Source organism: Sceloporus undulatus, chromosome 2, assembly GCF_019175285.1.
Source record: "Sceloporus undulatus isolate JIND9_A2432 ecotype Alabama chromosome 2, SceUnd_v1.1, whole genome shotgun sequence".
In the NCBI taxonomy this organism is placed as follows: Eukaryota; Metazoa; Chordata; class Lepidosauria; order Squamata; family Phrynosomatidae; genus Sceloporus; species Sceloporus undulatus.
In genome coordinates, this window is record NC_056523.1 from 302,655,258 (window position 1) to 302,673,645 (window position 18,388).

Consider the following 18,388-nt stretch of genomic DNA (forward strand, 5'->3'; position numbering starts at 1 on the left):
TGTAAAAATGAAACTAGTGAGAAGTAACTGAAAAACAATAAAAATGACTGTAAGACATATAATAATAATAATAATAATAATAATAATAATAATAATAATAATAATACATTTTTATTTATATACCGTCCTGTGGCGAACCAATCCGGGTGGTTTACAACATTAAAATAATATACAGCATAAAAACAATATATTTCCCTGCCCCCTTAAAAAGTTATTAAACTACATATCTAATTTAAAACCACAATAACTAGTTAAAATAACAATAAATTAAACAAAATAATACCAACCAACAAACCACTGCAACAATATGGGGAAAACCCCCCAAACAGAAATATATATACCATCCAACAGCAACAACAAAAGTAATGTCCTAAAGTCATTCTTATCTTTAGACATTAGCATATAGAAGTCCATACCATTGGACTTTTGCATTCATTTCAGTTTTTAAAATATATTTTTTTGCATTTTGTATCCCATTTTTGTGTGGCTGTCCAGTTTTTTCTGCTATGATACAATTTACTGTTAATTTGTGTGTAGGAGAAACTGAAATTTACCAGTCTGATAAATCCAGACAGAGAGTACATAACTTTTAAAACACTGGCTTTCTGTTCTTGCATATTCAGCGGTGTCTTTTGCATTGAGTTGGGGCTACCATTTTTTTCTCCTGATGGGCCCATCATCTTATGGAGACAATCCCATTGGGATAATAACGCAGCTTGTGATTCAGCTCCACTCCATGTCTGTACCCGATTTCAAAAGATGCCTCGTTCTCATTATAAAAGGGGATCTTTTTTATTTTATGCCAGTTGAATTGGTTTTTATTTTTTCGTCCCCATTTAGTTTGCACTGAAGCCTCATCATCGTCTCCGCTGGCCTTGGCTTTTCCCCCACCAGCCTTGGCTCTGCCCCCGCCAGCCTCCTTGCTGTCTCCGCTGGCCTTGGTTCTCTCCCCCGGCTTATGCTCCATCTCTGGAAGCCAGTGATGGAGCACAAGCTGGGAGGGAGAAAGCCAAGGCTGGCGGGGAGAGCGAGGAGGCTGGCGGGGGGAAAGCCAAATCCGGCAGGGGGAAAGCAAAGTCTGACAGGGACGGCAAGGCGAGAGAGCAAAGGTTGGCAGGCACAGAGGCAAGGTTGGGGGACCCAGGAGGAGGAGGACAGGCAACCCTTTTTTGAAAAAAATAAAACTAATTGAAAAATTGATAGATTGGTCAACCAGTAGTTTGACCAGTAGTTGCTTGAGCAATCTATTGATTTTTTGATTAGTTTTATTATTATTTTTTCAAAAAGGAAAAAAACCAAAAAGGCAGAATCCCTCTGCCATTTGTCCCTCCCTACAGAATGAATCGATTCTGACCTGGCGTTCCCACTTATTGGACACGCGTTAGAATAGATTCTTCCAAAAAAACCCCGCCAAAAATGTGTTATCGGAAAAACCCTTTTTTTTTTTCTTTTGCCCCGCTTTATCACAACAGAATTCAATCCAATAAAGATCAAAATTGATTCCCAATGGGAATGAAGGTCGTATAATCCGATTTGCAATTTGCTTTAAATTGTAGTGGGAATATTTCACTGAATATGGCTGGCAAGCACAACGGATTAAAAAATATTGGAAAAAGCTATTAAATTGAGGTGTTACAAATTGGGGATACTTTCATTTCAGAATAAGTTACTTTTTTTTAAAAATGCTCACATTCCCATACTTTTTCATATTCAGTGAAAATGTAAATACAGGAGAATATGAAAGTGTCAGATTTCTTCATCCCTATGCTCTGACCAATTCTTGCCAAGAAAACTCCATGATAGGTTGGCCTTATGGTTGCCATAAGTCAGAAAGTACTTGGAGGCACCAAACAACAAGAATAACAACATGCACAAAAGTATTAGAGGTCTTTTTTTAAAAAAAATAATTTTGAATTTGAAACATGTATAGGTTGCTGGATCTGGGAGCACGTCGAAACTCTGATTCTTTAGGAAGAGTGCAGCTCCACTTGGAACAAGTTGAAAATACACTACCATATCCAGATATTGATTCAAAATGTCCACTGATTTATGTGGATGCAATGAAAAGTCGAACCAGAGCCAGACATTATCGGCTTATTGATGACACCTCTGTCCACGCTTGTGGATGATCTCATCCAATGATTTCATGTAGATGTTAAGTTAAACAGCATGGGGATAAAACAGATTCGCGTTGAGCAATATGATATTTCTTTTGTCAAGATACAAATGTGCAGCTCCATCTACATGTTTGGAGTACTGTGAAATGGCTTGCATATATAACAGGGTAATTTTTGTTTACAGGTACTATAAGAGCAAGGTACTTCACAAAAGTGTATGGATGCTTTTTAATGCTACATTTCTTCATAATAATGTGTTATAAATAAACTGTACTATAAAACATCATTGGTTTTTGAAAAGCACTTAAAAACACTCACACACATTCTGTTTCCCCAAAAAAGAAGAAAGAAAAAAGATAAAGAAAATAACCCCTAGCTATTAATATTTATATATTTGCAATGGTGCTCAGTACCTATAAAATAATTGTGAGATCCAAAGCTTAAAAATGCTTGCTCTTCTACTCAGGTCAAAAAGGAACTTTTAGATCTGTCTCAGAGGATTTCTTGCTATTACAAATATGAAACCAGGATGTTTAAAATGAAAAGAGTGAAAGAGAGAGAGAGAGAGAGAGAAGCAAATTTAATAAAAGTGGTAGTGGGGGTGGGGAAACTGGAAGAGCAAACGCTCACTTTGATGGCTCCAGAGAATGGAAAGAGATTATGTTAAGGTCTAAATGGAGCTTTAACATTTTTAAATCCAGAAGGTCTAATCTAATCTAATCCTTTTCAATCCAATTTTTTAAATGCAGCCTAGACAACAGGTTAAAGAAGCTAGGCCTTGCAGTCTTGCACACACACAATCTCTTTTTAAAAAACCCTATGTCAAACAGTCAGCAGATGTGCATCCTTTCCCTCTTTTTCAACATTTTAAAAAGGGGATTTTTCCTTTTTAGATGAAATGAAAATACAATCACAAAATTGCCAGAAAAGAAAACTGGTACCCATTCAGTCTCCACTAAATCATAGCTGCCTGTTACAAAGCATACCTTCCATAATGTGTGGATAAACATAGGCACATCATTATGATTATACATTGGGCCCTTGGTATCTGTTAGTATTTGGCTCCAGGACCCTCTGTGAATACCAAAATCTGTGGATATTCAAGTCCCAATATGTACAATGTCATAGGCAATTGATGTCCCTTATAAAATGGTAAAATCAAGGTTTGCTTTTTGGAATGTATATATATGGAATATTTTCAAACCTTGAATGGTTGAATCTGTGGATAAAAAAATCTATGGCTATGGAGGGCCGAGTGTAGTTTGTTACATATAAATTCCACTTTTTCTCCAGTGACATGCCTGGCTCTCTGTTACTTACTTTATTCATATGACAACACTGTGAGGTAGGCCAGGCTGAATGAGAGTCATTGACCAAAGATCGGCAAATGCGTTTCATGGCTGAGTGGGGATTACACCCATTTCCCAAGTCTCTGTCCTATTCTACCCACTACATCACATGAACTCATGGACATGCAATTATACTGACAAATCTCAGACCAAGGATTATTGCTCAAACCCAAACCCTAATTACTATACACTAAGAATGGCTTAAAAATTTGTAAGTCCCAGAGTTCTCCAGACAGCATGTTACTTTTTCAGCCTCTGTCTCAATGTGGCTCAGATACAGGATCCCACTGAATATTTGGTTGCAGTAACAGAAGAAGATTGTTGCACACAGTGGCATATGTCATGCATTTGACACACAGTGTAGATCATGTTTTTAATACCCTATCCTCTCTTCAATAGCCTTTTCTAGGTCTGGCAGAGCTGCTGGCCTGGTGGGAAAGGGATACTCATTTTTTCACCTGGCCAGGAAGGCAGTCACCTTTCCACCAATACACTGGGAGACACCCCCAGTGTGAAAGGTCACCCAGTGTGGTCCACACTCGCTCACCCCCCCCCCCCCCCCCCCAGTGATGCCTCTGTTACACATATGGGCAAAGATCCTATTTAACCCTGCCAGAAGGGAAAGGGCTTGAGATGATGTAGTGATGGAAGGAGGCTGTGTGGCTGCTGTCTTCCCAATGGTCATTTTGGGCAATGTTATAGTTGCCTTTCTGGTCATGGTATCTGGGAACATTGTTTAGCACTGCTTATAACTGCATGTGTAAAAGCGTATTATAGAAATGTCTAAATCTGCTAAATAATACAACTGCTGACACAACCAAGGCTGCATCTACACTACAGAATTAATACAGTTTGACACCATGTTAACTACCATGGCTCAATGCTATGAAATTCTGTGATCTGTAGTTTTTAAAGATATTTCACCTTATTGTCTTTATTTATTGTTGTTTTGCTGTACCGTTTGTTGTCATGTTTCTTTGTCAGAGAGCTCTGGTGCCACAACAAACTACAAATCCCAGGATTCCATAGGATGAAGCCATGACAGTTAAAGTGGTGTCAAACTGCATTAGTTTTGCAGTGTGGTTGCAGTCCAAGTTATTCTGGTGTGTTCCAAAAAGAATTCCAGCCACCTTCTGTTTCTGTGTTTCCCTCTATCATTCATTTGTTTTTCTTCTCTCCATCTTCTTCCTTTTGTTTTACTAATCTTCCATGGGGCATATGGCACTTTCAGATACTCTGTATGCACTGGATTCAGTATAAAATATACAGTATGGTTGCTGTTTGTATGGGCTTATATAAATCTGCAGATTGCTTATGTCTATGTCTGCAATATTCATTTATAAATGGCCCCTTAGTATCCCAGTAAGTGATACCCATTCATAGTGCTTCATACCTTTACTCCATTTATTTGGGGAATTTGTTAATAGGGTGTCATATAAGTGCTGTTTTTTTTAAAAAAAAGAATGAAGGTTTCTTAAGGGTGTATTTCCAGTGCACTGTTGTCCCGAGAAGATCATCTACACACCCACATTTCTGATCCATATAAGGCGAGTGCCTTTATGCATCAGTGACAAATAAAAACAGGAAAAGGTCACATCCCATATGAGCATCTCTTCTGCTTTTTCTAAGTCCTATCACATTCAGTCCAAAGTGACTTCAATACCTCTTCAATGCCACTTCAACCTGCCCACAATTCAAAACAAATTCTCCCTTTTGCATTTCTCTAGAAATGTCAGCATGCCCTCTGCAACAGCTTTTTTCTAACTGTAGAAAAAGCAAAGACAGCTCAGGATATTCAATATTATGATTGATTTTTCTCAGAGTAGCAGCCTGAAATGGCAGTAGGGCTGTTCTTAAAGGTGTTGTTTTGATAGATGGTAGCAGCTGACACCAGAGAAATAGAGAGCACACAGTGGCAAAAGTTAGTGAGAAGAATCACATCTGAGGAGAGCTTACTGCTTATATGTAGCCTTGGGATGAGGGTCATTGTGGGTTTAATTCCTGATGTGCTAGTTTGAGAGTACAATGGATGTATGCATAAAATATGCAAGAGAAAAAAACTCTATAAGGTTAAATGGAAAAGGAGATACTCCTACATATGGGATCAATTCCTATAGCTGTTGGGGCAATGATGTAAGAAGGCATGGGAATTATTTGTGTACTATCTTAATATATAAATTTAAAAATGAAGAGGATGGAAGGCCTTTCCAGAATAGTTGCATTATTAGCCACCATTTTATGACATTATCACACAAGCCCTGTTCTCTCTGTGATCAGGATAGCAAAAGTAAATGGATACATCCTGGTTTTTCCTCAGTCCTATTTGAATTTCTTTTCTATACTTTCTGTCCTTAAGTTTATAGCACACTGTGTTCTTCAAACATTTTCTGCACATCTTATTTATTCACTTTCTTAATTTATACATCTCCCTTATTGACTAAAGCATGTTTGCGCTTATTTTGCAATTGTATGCATTTTTAGCTCTTTGTATTTTAAATTATTCTGCGTGATGTTGTGTCCATAGGGAGAGTTTCTCAAGTAAGTGCACCATATCTTGCAATGGGTCTTGGGAGAGGTGAGGGGGTAATTTTGGCAAGAAGTCACTGAAATCCTTTCCCACTACTACAATCAACCAAGTGTCACATGCATGCACAGTGCTGCCAAGTGCAAGAAAACTAAGAGATCCTACATCAATTTTAGACTGCTCCCCTCCTTGCCATCCGCCAAGACTGGATAAGAATACACATTTTGACAGCTGTGAAGGACTTGCAGGTCAAAAAATAAATTCTGTGGTTATCTACAGTTGTGCAGCTCTGTACGTGTTGAGTGAAAAGAAAATAGCAAGCAAAGAAGGTAGTTCTTGTCTATAAAATCTGCTCAAAACCATGAGAGAGCAGGTGAGGAGAAAAATGGAAAGTAGTGATGAAGTGTGGAAGTCACACTGATGTTTCAGGTTGCTTTTCCTCCCTTTAGTTATTTACACCTCAGCACCTTTGTAGCTTGGCCATGAAAATGAGTGTCAGAAACCTTTACAACAATATTGATTTTCTGACTATAAATCCATTCAAAGCCTCCATGAAAAAAAAAAGAGAGAGAGAGAAGGGATTGATGGAGAACGATGCAGAAGTGAGAGAAGGAAGGGATGGGGATTTTGCAAAACAGTTTCTACATCCCTGAAGCTATTCCCTCCAATTGTCCCATTTTGGAAGGAACAGACCTGGTTAACCCTCTGTTGCCCCACATTCTCAACTGTCTTCAAAATGTCCTGGTTTCTCTCCCCTCTTCCTACTTTCCCCCATTGTTCTCATCTTACATCCCCTTGCCACCAGACCTTGCTGAGAGCTGCGTTGCTGCCGGGCGGTTCTTCCCGGGTTGTCGGAGGTGGTCATCTGCGCACCGGCCCGAGGAGGCTGCCCATGGACTGAACTTGGGACTCCCTACTTCCCCAGCATCTCTGCGGCGGCTCTGGTGAGCCGAAATTTGGGACACCTGGGGGGAAGGCGGAGAGAGGGGCGTGTCGGGGCAGCGGCATGTACAAAGCCAGCTTGCCTGGTCTCCTCCTACGTCACGCCTCCCCTTGCCACTGGACCTTGCTGAGAGGTGCGTTGCTGCCGGGCGGTTCTTCCCGGGTTGTCGGAGGTGCGCATCTGCACACCGGCCCGGGGAGGCTGCCCATGGACTGAACTTGGGACTTCTGCAGCTCCGCAACTGCGCAGCTGCGCATACTTGCAGCGGCGCAAGAGTGGGAGGACTGTGCTCTCGCCAGCACTTAAACAGAGAATGACTGAAGTGTCATATCTCTGTTTTTATTGTTGTTCAGTAGGGGGAGGGGGAGGATATGGATGTGGGAAATGCTTCAGCTGGGGAGGTAGAGGGTAACTCTTGCATGAGCGGAGCTCCTATTGAGGTGGTGTGGGGCAGGGGGAGGTATGGCGGTAGGAAGGTGGACTTGCATTACAGGGGAAGGCGAGAGCGGTGCTTAATACCTATCTCTCCTTCCTGTCCCCCTCCTAACCAAAAGGACCTGAGGGTCATTCCAACCGTGCCACAAACCCTGTCTCTGCTCCTGTGCAATGCCAGGTCCATTAACAACAAGACCCACATCATCCATGATCTGCTTACAGACAGTAATTGTGACCTGGCTTGCATTACTGAAACCTGGCTTGGGCCTGAGGGGGATGCTGTGTGGGCTCAGGCCCTCCCGGCCGGGTTTTCAGTGAAGGACCAGTCCAGGGTAGGGGGGGGGGGGGGGGGGTGTTGCCTTGGTACATAAGAACACCTTGTCTCTCATCAGGAATCATATCTGTCAAACTTCCTTTATTGAGTGTATTTACTTGACCCTGAAGGCCAGGGACAGTCTAGGGATTTTGTTGGTGTATTGGCCACCCCGTGCGCTAACAAACTCACTTAACGAGCTGACACAGTTGGTCTCGGAGCTGATGTTGGAAACACCCAGGCAACTCATCCTGGGTGACTTCAACATCCCCTTCGTGGCCAACTATATTCCATCCGGTGCGGCTCGGGAATTCATGGATACCATGGTGGCCATGGGCCTGTCCCAATTGGTCTCGGGCTCGACGCATTTTGCGGGTATTACACTCGATCTGGTGTTTTGTATGGATGCGGAAAATCCGTGGGCGGAAATAACTAATATTTCCGCCCTGTCATGGATGGATCATTTCCTGGTGGAGGCGAAAATCAAGGCTTCTACCCAGATCCCCCCCGGGGGTGATGGACCTATTAGAATGGTCCACCCTCGAAGGCTGATGGAACCCAAAAGGTTCCAGGAAGCCTTAGAGGGGCACATGGTTGGAAATGACGGCGACTCTGTTGACGCCCTGACTGGTATCTGGGATACCGTTCTTTCTAAGGCTATACACAGTATCGCTCCCAAGCGCCTTCTCAGGCCTGCTTCCAAACGAAAACCCTGGTACACGGAAGATCTCCGGGTGAGGAAGCGGGTCCTGCGACGGCTAGAGCATCGCTGGCGGAAACACCTACGCTTAGCCGACAAGGCTCTCCTAGACCGCCTTTTGGAGGACTACGGAGAGGCGATACGAGCAGCTAAGAACTCGTTCTATGGTGCTCGTGTCGCGTCCGCGGAGTCGCGTCCAGCAGAGTTGTTCAGGGTGGTCAGGGAGCTAACTCAGCTCCCTCCTACCCCGAACCAGATCCTTGAACCTTCTAAGGCCTGCTGTGACCAATTTAACAACTTCTTCGCGGATAAAACCTCTCGGATAAGCGAAGGTCTTAACGCCGGCATTAGGGCAGAACCTAGAGTAGAGGTATCCAGAGCCTCCGTGGACTCCATTAAACTGGATCAGTTTGAGTTGGTTAGTACCGATGATGTGGACAAGATCCTTAGAAGTGTTCGGAAGACGACCTGCTCTCTTGATGCCTGTCCCTCATGGCTAGCGGCTCAGGGGGGACCAGTGGTAACTTCATTGTTACACCAGATCATAAATACATCTTTAAGGGATGGGCAATTTCCAGCAAGCTTGAAATTGGCCGTAGTAAAACCGCTGCTTAAAAAGCCCTCCCTTGACCCCCTGATGCATAATAATTATCGGCCCGTTTCGCTATTCCCATTTTTGGGGAAGGTGATTGAGAGGGCGGTTGCAATCCAGCTTCAATCGATCTTGGATTTCAAACCGGCTTTCGGGCGGGCTATGGGGTTGAGACGGCCATGGTCGCCTTGGTCGATGATCTCCGTCTGGGCATTGACATGGGAAGCGTGTCCCTGTTGGTGCTCTTGGACATCTCAGCAGCTTTCGATACCATAGACCATGGTATCCTTCTGGAGCGCCTAGCAGGGGTGGGAATCGGCAGCACTGCGCTCCAGTGGTTCTGATCCTACCTCTCTGGGAGGTTCCAGATGGTGCAGCTGGGAGATGTGTGCTCCAATAAGAGGGCCCTTACATCTGGGGTCCCTCAAGGAGCCATTCTGTCTCCCATGCTTTTCAACATTTACATGAAACCGCTGGAAGAGATTATCCGGAGACATGGGGCGCGGGGTTATCAGTACGCTGATGACACCCAAATAGTCTTCTCTATGTCTCCGACTGCCGCAGTGACTGAGGATGGCATCTCTCCTCTTGTGGCCTGTCTGGAGTCGATAATGGGCTGGATGAGGGAAAACCGACTCAGTCTGAATCCAGAGAAAACGGAGGTGCTCGTGATAGGTTCCCCCGGCCCAGGGATGGCGGTGGTTCCACTCGTCCTGAAAGGGATCACGCTTCCAGTGAAGGACTCGGTACACAGTCTGGGGGTGCTCCTTGACTCATCGCTCCACCTTATATCACAGGTGGATGGGACGGTCAGGAGCACCTGTTATCAGCTTCGGCTGATACGCCAGCTGCGACCCTACCTGGGTCAGAGGGACCTTGAAACGGTAGTACATGCTCTGGTAACCTCTCACTTGGATTTCTGCAACACGCTCTACATGGGGCAACCCTTGTACCATACCCGGAAGCTACAAATAGTACAGAATATGGCAGCCAGACTGGTTACTGGCATATCCAGAGCCAGCCATATAACACCAGTGCTTAAAGATCTGCACTGGCTGCCTATTCGCTTCCGGGTGTAATACAAGGTGTTGGTTATTACCTATAAAGCCCTAAATGGCTTGGGCCCAGGATATCTCGAGGACCGCCTCTCCCCATACAATCCACCCCGCACTCTCAGAACATCTGGGCAGCAGCTATTGAGGGTTCCAGGGGCCAGACTAACCTCTTCTGCTAAGAGGACTTTTACCATCTCGGCCCCTACCCTCTGGAATTCTCTGCCCATTGAGCTCCGCTTGGCCACCTCCCTGGCCCAGTTTAGAAAGGGGCTGAAGACCTTTTTATTTAAGCAAGCATTCCCTGATGCAAGCCCCGACTAACCTCTCCCCCCCCCCCACGTCAGCAGTGGTAGCTGGCTGGAATGTTTTAATGGATTGTGTTTTATTTGTATGGTATATGTGCTTTATGTATATGTTATGCCATGTATTTTATGAATGCTGTACACCGCCTTGGTTTATAGAAGGGCGGTATAAAAATAAATTTTTTATTTTTATTATTATTAAAAGTAGTTTGCACTTGATTAACTTAGCAGGAGATAGAGTTGAGGAATAAAGCCACCATGGAGTAGTGGTTTCAGTGCTGGACTATGACTCTGCAGTCCAGGTTTCAATTTCCAGCTTGGCCATGAAACCCACTGGGTGGCCTTGGGCAGTCACAACTTCAAGGGAAGGTGATGGCAAACCTCCTCTGAACAAATCTTGGCAAGAAAACCTCATGATAGATTCACCTTAGGGTCACCATAAGTTGGAAACAACTTGAAGGCACACAACAACAACAACAACAACAACAACAACAACAGAGGAGGGGAGGGGGAAGACTCTTGCATTTTCTCAACTCAGTTGACAGGTATGTGAAATCACTCCTATAGGTAAGAATCATAATGCCAGCAGCTCAGAGAAGATATGTCTGATTTAAACAGTAAATTAGGAAAAGGGGTGGAAGAGGACTCAAGGCTGCCAGTCCAGACCAATTAGTTGGTAGGTAGAATAACTTCCCACCCTCATCAACTTGCACTTAATTGATAGTGTTTCACAAAGAAAACCACAAAGGGGCAGGGTGAGAAGCCAATGGCTTTCAGACATAATCTTCTTTTTATGCTTAGGGAACAGATCAAACAGGATATCATTCATATTAGATCCATTTGTTGGAAGGCCTACACCAAATACTAATCAGGGTTCCTAAGTACTCTAGAAAGCTTAGGAGCTCAGTTTGCTTGGTAGGATTGCCATGACTTCCAGCCACCCTACTTGAAAGCTACTGTACCCCCCCCCCCCCCCCCCGTGTGGATTTAGGCAGGGTGTTTGGATAGCAGGGCAGTTATGTTTAATTGTGCTAATGTTTTAGTAATGGCATCAAGATTTTCCAGGGTTGTAGCTATGAGAGGTGATGAAGGCATTGCCCCTCCAAAGGGGAATTATGTCCCCATAATGAAATATTCCTTCATTCCACATATTTCTAGCATTGCAGGGAGTGAGATATCAAAAATTAGGCACACCTAGAATTTCATTTGCTGTCTTTGCATTGGTACCTATGTGTGCCCTTTTTCTTTGGATGCCAAAACCTAATTCTAAAAGCTCAATTCAAATTCTATGTTACTGCAGTGGTAGACATGTGGGTAGTGGGGGGATTATTATTTAGTGAGACAATGCCCTCACTTCAACTTTCCCCCAGCATTATCCACATATCCACTATATTCTTAAAATACTCAGGTAATCTATGCTAGTGAGTAGTTTTTATCCCAAACCAGATTTAGCTAATCTGTTGCTTTCCAAATGTCTTGGACTTCCAACTTCCAAAGAATAATTAATTGCCTTTCTAATAGAATCTCTTTTCCTCCAAGTCAAGGAGCATGCAAGTTTTTATTTTTAATGTGAAGAAAACAAATTCTAATTTTTTTGGGGGGTCAGGTTAGAAAATCTTTGTACTGTATACTACATTCTTGCTTCATTCATCAGGGATTCCTCTGAAAAGCAGCAAAAGGAAGCATAATTGAATTGATGTACTGTTAGCGTGTAGCATTACCAATACTCACTGGACACCAAATTCATTTCTCATGTCATTATGGCAAGTGCTGCTAATGACATAGTCCCATAACTCTTTGTCATCCTGTAATGTCTCATATGTATAATTGACATTTGCAGTCTTATTCTCTGAAATAAAATATCCCAATTGCCAATGTGAACACCCACAAATGAGGTGGTTATAGAACAAACAAGTTCAGGAAACTAGATAGCTCTGCATTCTGTCCTGCATCCTCCATCATTCAATTTCACTGGATAACCTCTAATAATATGAGAGAGGAAGAAAAAATTACTGTATATCCACTTTCTCCAAACTAGTCAGCCTTCTAAACTAAAAGGTTCCAAATGCTGTAACCTTTTCTTTTATGGGAAGTGATCCAGTGTCTGAATCATTTTAATTTTTCTTTTTTGCACTGTCACCAGCTTTTAAGTTGTTGTTGTGTGCCTTCAGGACATGGTGACTTATGGTGACATGACTAATGATGACTCTAAGATAACATGTCAGGGAGTTTTCTTATTTATTTATTTATTTATTTATTTTCCTCTATATACAAAATATTCCACATTGAGATTTGTCATGCGAATGTAAAACATAAATATAGTTAAGTCACTGTCATAACACGTAGGACTACTCTTAAAAATGTTCTTTAAAAGAAGAAAAACATTGTAAATTTCTTTTATATCTTGATCCCTGAGCATGTAGGGTTTGCCTCTTATGGCACATTAACTTCTTTTAAGAGGACCACCTTTCCCTAATTTCCCCCCATTTTTTTTTTTTCATATGCTTGATTTGATTTTCCCGCTGTAAGCATTATAAACTGATCCATTATGATAAGCTCCTGTACTTTACGCTTCCAGTCTAGTAGATCCGGTATAATACTTGTTTTCCAATATCTTGCAAGCACCATTCGGGCTGCTGTAATCATGTACAGTATTATACTGGTATAATCATTATTTAAGTTACCATGAATTATGTCAGTAATATTTAGTAAGAACAGTTCAGGGGATAGGGGGATATTGATCTCTAACGCTTCTTGTATTCCTTTATGAATTTTTTCCCCAATATTTCTGTAATTCCCCACATTTCCACCACATATGGTACATTGTTCCAATTTTCCCTTTACACTTCCAGCAAAATGGACTACAATTTGAATTCATTTTTGATAAACGGGAGGGAGTTAAGTACCATCTGTAAAATATTTTAAGGAAATTTTCTTTAAGAGTGTTACACCTTGTAAATTTTTGAGTGTTTGACCAAGCCTTTTCCCACATTGTGATAGGAATTACCTTTCCTAAATTTTGCATCCATTTTATCATAGTTTCCTTGATAGATTCTTCTTTCATTTCAATATCCAATAATATTCTGTATGTCTTTTTAACAAACCCCTTTTCTCCTCCTAGAATTATTTTATCAAATTCTGTCCATTTTGGTTCTATTCCATCCTTATTAACATCCTTATCAAAGTCCTTCCTTAACTGAGCATATTGAAACCAATTGATTTTTATTCCTTGCTGCTTTAATTGAGTTTGTGTCTTCATTTCTGTTTTTTCATTAACTGTTATCAAATAATCATTATATTTTAACCAACTGTAACCTCCCTTATAGTCATTTTTGTGAAAAGCTTCCTGCGGGGAATTCCACCTGGGAATTTTTGAATAGAGAAACTTCTTGTAATAGTTCCATGTTTTAATTATGACTTTCCTTATGTTGTGTATTTTAAAGGTTTTATCCGTCTGTTCTAGTCGTAAGTACATGTGCCATCCTGCCTTTAGATCTGCCCCCTCCAACTCCAACAGTTTCGGATTTTCTAGAACCATCCATTCTCTTGCCTACAATAGTGTACATGCTTTATAATATAATTCTAGGTTGGGGAGTCCCATTCCTCCTTTTTCTTTTTTGTCTTGGAGTACCTTAAGTTTTATCCTAGATTTTTTTCCCTTTCCAAAGAAATTTACTTATGTCCTTATTCCAAGATGTAAATACAGATTTATTTTCGATTATCGGAACAGTCTGAAATAGAAATTGCATTCTAGGAAGAATGCACATTTGTATTGTTGCCACTCTACCAAGGAGTGTTAAATACTTGTTATTCCAATTGTTTAGCTCAATCTTGATTTTGTCCCATACCTTCTCATAATTGTTTTTGTACAGATCTTTATTCTGATTAGTGATTGTAATTCCGAGATATTTTATCTTGTCTACAATTTGAATTTCGGTACTTTGTTTTAATTTTACAATATCGTTTCTTGGCCTTTTGGCTAAGGTCAAGTGTAGTATCTGTTCTTACCAGTTTAATTTGTCTGGACCCACATGGCTCCAGAAGCCCCTGCCAGAAGCAGAGGCACTGCAGGAGACTCAGGAGGAGTTCCGCAGGAGACCATCAGTTGCACACCGTGTGATTCAACTACAGAGACAGCCTGCTCCTTACCACCAGACCAGGAGGATGCATGTGAGTGCAAATCCACTGCCTTACCAACTAATGCCTGTGCCGAAGCTCCTCAGAGAGCACAGGTGGAAACCATTCAGTCTGGCAGCCTCCCTAAGAAAGCTCCCAGGGGGAAGAAAACCATCCCGGCAGCCGCCATGAGCAAGGAGGGTGGGGCAGCACAAAAACGCCGAGCTGCTGCTGCTGCTGCTAAGACTGCCTTACTCAGTGGGCAGGGAGACAAGGCACCTCTCCCTGAAGAGATTGTCCTCCAGTACCCACTTGACCAGCTTACTTGTCCTGTGTGCGAAGAGCCAAAGAAGCAATATGCAAAGCACAGCACCCTTGTCACCCATATCACCCGGTACCATGCACCGGTTTGTTATCTGTGCGAACAGTGCTCTTCAAAATTTAAGAACCTTCTTGCTCTCAAGAAGCACAAGACATCAGGTTGCACGACTAGCCCACCCAGCGATTTACCTCCATCCCAAGCCCATCCCAAGCCACATCTATGGTCCAACAGCCTGCTGACCCTGATAAAACACCATCAGTACCACCTGCTAGCACTGTTTGCATGAGGAATAAAACTGCCACGCAAGGTGCCCAGACAACTCTTGCTGCCACTGCAACCTCCTTGCAGCAAGACATCAGAAAGCCTACTAGCTGGCAGTCAAATTGGCTGGCCAAGCTGCGGGAGGTGAGGACCTTTGAGGACCTAGAAACGACGGTTGGCTCTTTGATTAAAGAACTTTCCAAAGCAGCCAGACCTGTTGAAAGAACAGCCACCAACCCTGGGTAACCAACCTCTGGAGCACCAAGACGACCTTTCTCCTGCCATCCAAAGGACAGGAGACAAAACAAAACAGCTTCATATGACCCTCGGGCAGCATCACGCATTCAAAAGCTGTACCGTGCAAACAGAGCGAGAGCTGTCAGGGAAGTTCTAGATGGCCCATCTCCATTTTGTACCATCCCCAGCGGGCAATTGTATGAACATTTTACTTCTGTGTTCGACCGAGATGAGCAAAGCCGAGCTCCCCGTCCAGCTGACCTCCATGGACTGCTGAGAGTGGAGGAGGAATTAAACAACATCCTCTTAAGAGACTTTACCCCCCAAGAAGTTGAGGCAAGACTGACAAGGGCTAAAAATACAGCCCCAGGCAAGGATGGCATTCGATACAGTTTACTGAAGAAGTACGGTCCTGGCTGCTTAGTTCTAGCATCCATCTTTAATTTCAGTAAACAATTTTGTTGAACGCCGACCAGCTGGAAAAAGGCTATGATTGTCCTCATCCATAAGAAGGATGATCCGATGGACCCTAACAACTGGCGCCCAATCTCCCTCTGTAGCACCATCTGAAAGGTGTACACAAGCTGCATTGCTGCCAGGGTCACAGACTGGGCCATCACTGGTCGCGTTGTCAGCCCCCAACAAAAGGGCTTCATGTCCTGTGAGGGCTGCTACGAACACAACTTTATAATACAAACAATCATTGACACTGTTCGTCGCACCAGAAGAGAGTGTGCTGTGGCCTGGCTTGACATCAGCAACGCCTTTGGCTCTCTGCCACATTCCCACATCTTGGAAACACTGGCTGAATTGGGCATGCCTTCGACATTCCTTGACCTGCTCCGTGAACTTTACAATGACTGTCCCACCACAGTGAGGACGGCGGAAGGCGAGACAGCGGAAATCCGTGTTCGTCGTGGGGTGAAACAAGGCTGTGCACTTAGCCCAATCATTTTCAACCTGGCTATGGAGCCTCTTCTCCGCTATATCATCAATGGTCCCGGGGGCTTCAAGCTACATGGCAATAAAGTGAGCATCTTGGCTTATGCTGACGACCTCATTCTGGTAGCTGAAAAAGCTGATGAACTCCAGCAAATGGTAAATGCAACTGCACATGCTGCAGATTGGATGGGTCTGCAGTTTAATGCTAAAAAATGTGCAACGCTCCACATCAATGGGAGCCTGAAAGATCGAGTTCTGCCAACCGCTTTCACCATCCAAGGGAAACCCATGATCCATCTTAAAGAAGGAGATACCTACCAACACCTAGGGACTCCAACGGGCTTCCGAAGCTACCAGACTCCTGAGGCTACGCTGCATGCCATTGCGATGGATGCCACGAAGATCGACGCATCCCTCCTAGCCCCATGTCAAAAGATCGACGCGCTTAGGGTTTTCCTCCTCCCAAGGATTGACTTCGCTCTTCGAGGTTCGTCAGTCCAGAAAACAGCACTCAGTAGAGTCGACCGAGCAATCACGGCTTCCTTGAAGAAGTGGCTTAGCCTCCCTAAGCGTGCGACCAACGACATTCTGCACATTGCTCAACGACATGGAGGATTAGGAATCCCTAAGCTGGGAGATTCAGGGGATGCTGCATCCATCATCCACGCATATCGTCTTCTCACCTGCCCTGACAAGACTGTAAAATCTATCGCTCTAGGTTCCCTAAAAGAAGTCGTCCAAAAACGCATTGCTAGAATTCCATCTGAGAGCGACCTAGCAACCTATCTTTCCGGTTCGCTGGAAAATGAATTTGGACGCGATGGCAGTGACTTCTCTTCCCTCTTCACCCGCACCCGGAACGCAAACCGACGCTTAAACAAACTTATTGGTTGCAAATGGGTGTGGGCTGTTGAAGAGGGCCCTCAGCTCAACGTCACCAAAGGGAACCCTCCAGAGGTCCAGAGTTTCTCCCACAAAACAAGACATCTACTAGAAAGTTCATTGAAAGAACTCCTAAGGGAGAAATATACCATCGCGCTTCTGAGCAAGCCTGACCAGGGCAAGGTCTTTGAGGTGACATCGCAATGGGACTCAAGTAACCACTTTATTCCACGCGGAGATTTCACCCGTTTTGCTGACTGGCGTTTTGTTCACCGAGCTCGTCTGAATGTTGTGCCTCTTAACGGCGCCGTTAAAACTGGCAACCACAACAAACATTGCCGTCATTGTGGTCATCCAAACGAGACGCTTCCACATGTGCTCTGCAACTGCCCTCCACACTCGACAGCCTGGAAACATCGGCACGATGCTGTGATGAATCGATTGGCTAAAGCTATCTCAGCTTCAATGGGCACCATTTCTCTCAATCGAACTGTGCCTGGGACAGACAGCCAACTGAAACCTGACATAGTAATCACAGATGAAGACCACAAGAAGATTACTATTGTGGATGTCACCATCCCCTTTGAAAACAGGAAGCCAGCCATGAGGGAGGCCAGAGAACGGAAACATCAAAAGTACACCCCTCTGGCTGATGTCCTAAGACAAAAGGGGTATGAGATCTCTGTCCATGCATTGCTTGTTGGAGCCCTGGGTGCCTGGGATCCAGCAAATGAACCTGTGCTGAGAGTATGTGGAGTGGGAAAGCGCTATGCAAAACTCATGCGCAAGCTAATGGTGTCGGACACCATTAGATGGTCCAGAGACATTTACATTGAGCACATTTCGGGCCATCGTCAGTATGAGGAACCAGCTGCTGTTTTGGTAGAAAAGGAGCGGTGAAGTTTCAGTCTTCTTTTCTCCCTCCCCCTTTCCTCCTTCCCTTCTTTCCCTTCTCCTTCCTTTCTTTTCCTTTTATGGTATGCAACTGTTTGGATATATTAGTGATTGCCATTGGTGACTTAAAGTAAAGGATATATATTTTGGTCTCCTTAGTATGTTCTATCTTATTTTAAAACTGTTTTAATAATTCAACACATCCTAGGAATGAAATTTGCTTTATATCTAATTTCTCTATATATTATCGTACTACTATGTATTTTTATTTGCAATTGCATTCTTTGGACTTGATATGTATTACCTATTGGTTTATGTTAAATTGTATCTTTAAATATTTTCTAATAAAACGTTTAATCTGTTCTTATCAGTTTAATTTGTCTAGACCTACATGGCTCCAGAAG

General features: G+C 43.3%; 1 protein-coding gene and 1 pseudogene across 1 annotated transcript in view; both read left to right on the forward strand.

Annotated features, from left to right (window-relative positions):
- The window catches only part of LOC121920683, a 66,221-nt gene extending 51,167 nt beyond the window's left edge, over positions 1 to 15,054 (forward strand). Inside the window, exon 2 of the mRNA XM_042447834.1 lies at positions 14,342 to 15,054. Coding sequence (XP_042303768.1) covers positions 14,362 to 15,054 — 693 coding nt within the window. The 5' untranslated portion in view covers positions 14,342 to 14,361. The remainder of the gene's footprint in view (positions 1 to 14,341) is intronic.
- LOC121924507 lies at positions 14,290 to 14,379 on the forward strand (annotated as a pseudogene).
- Positions 15,055 to 18,388: the final 3,334 nt, after the last annotated feature.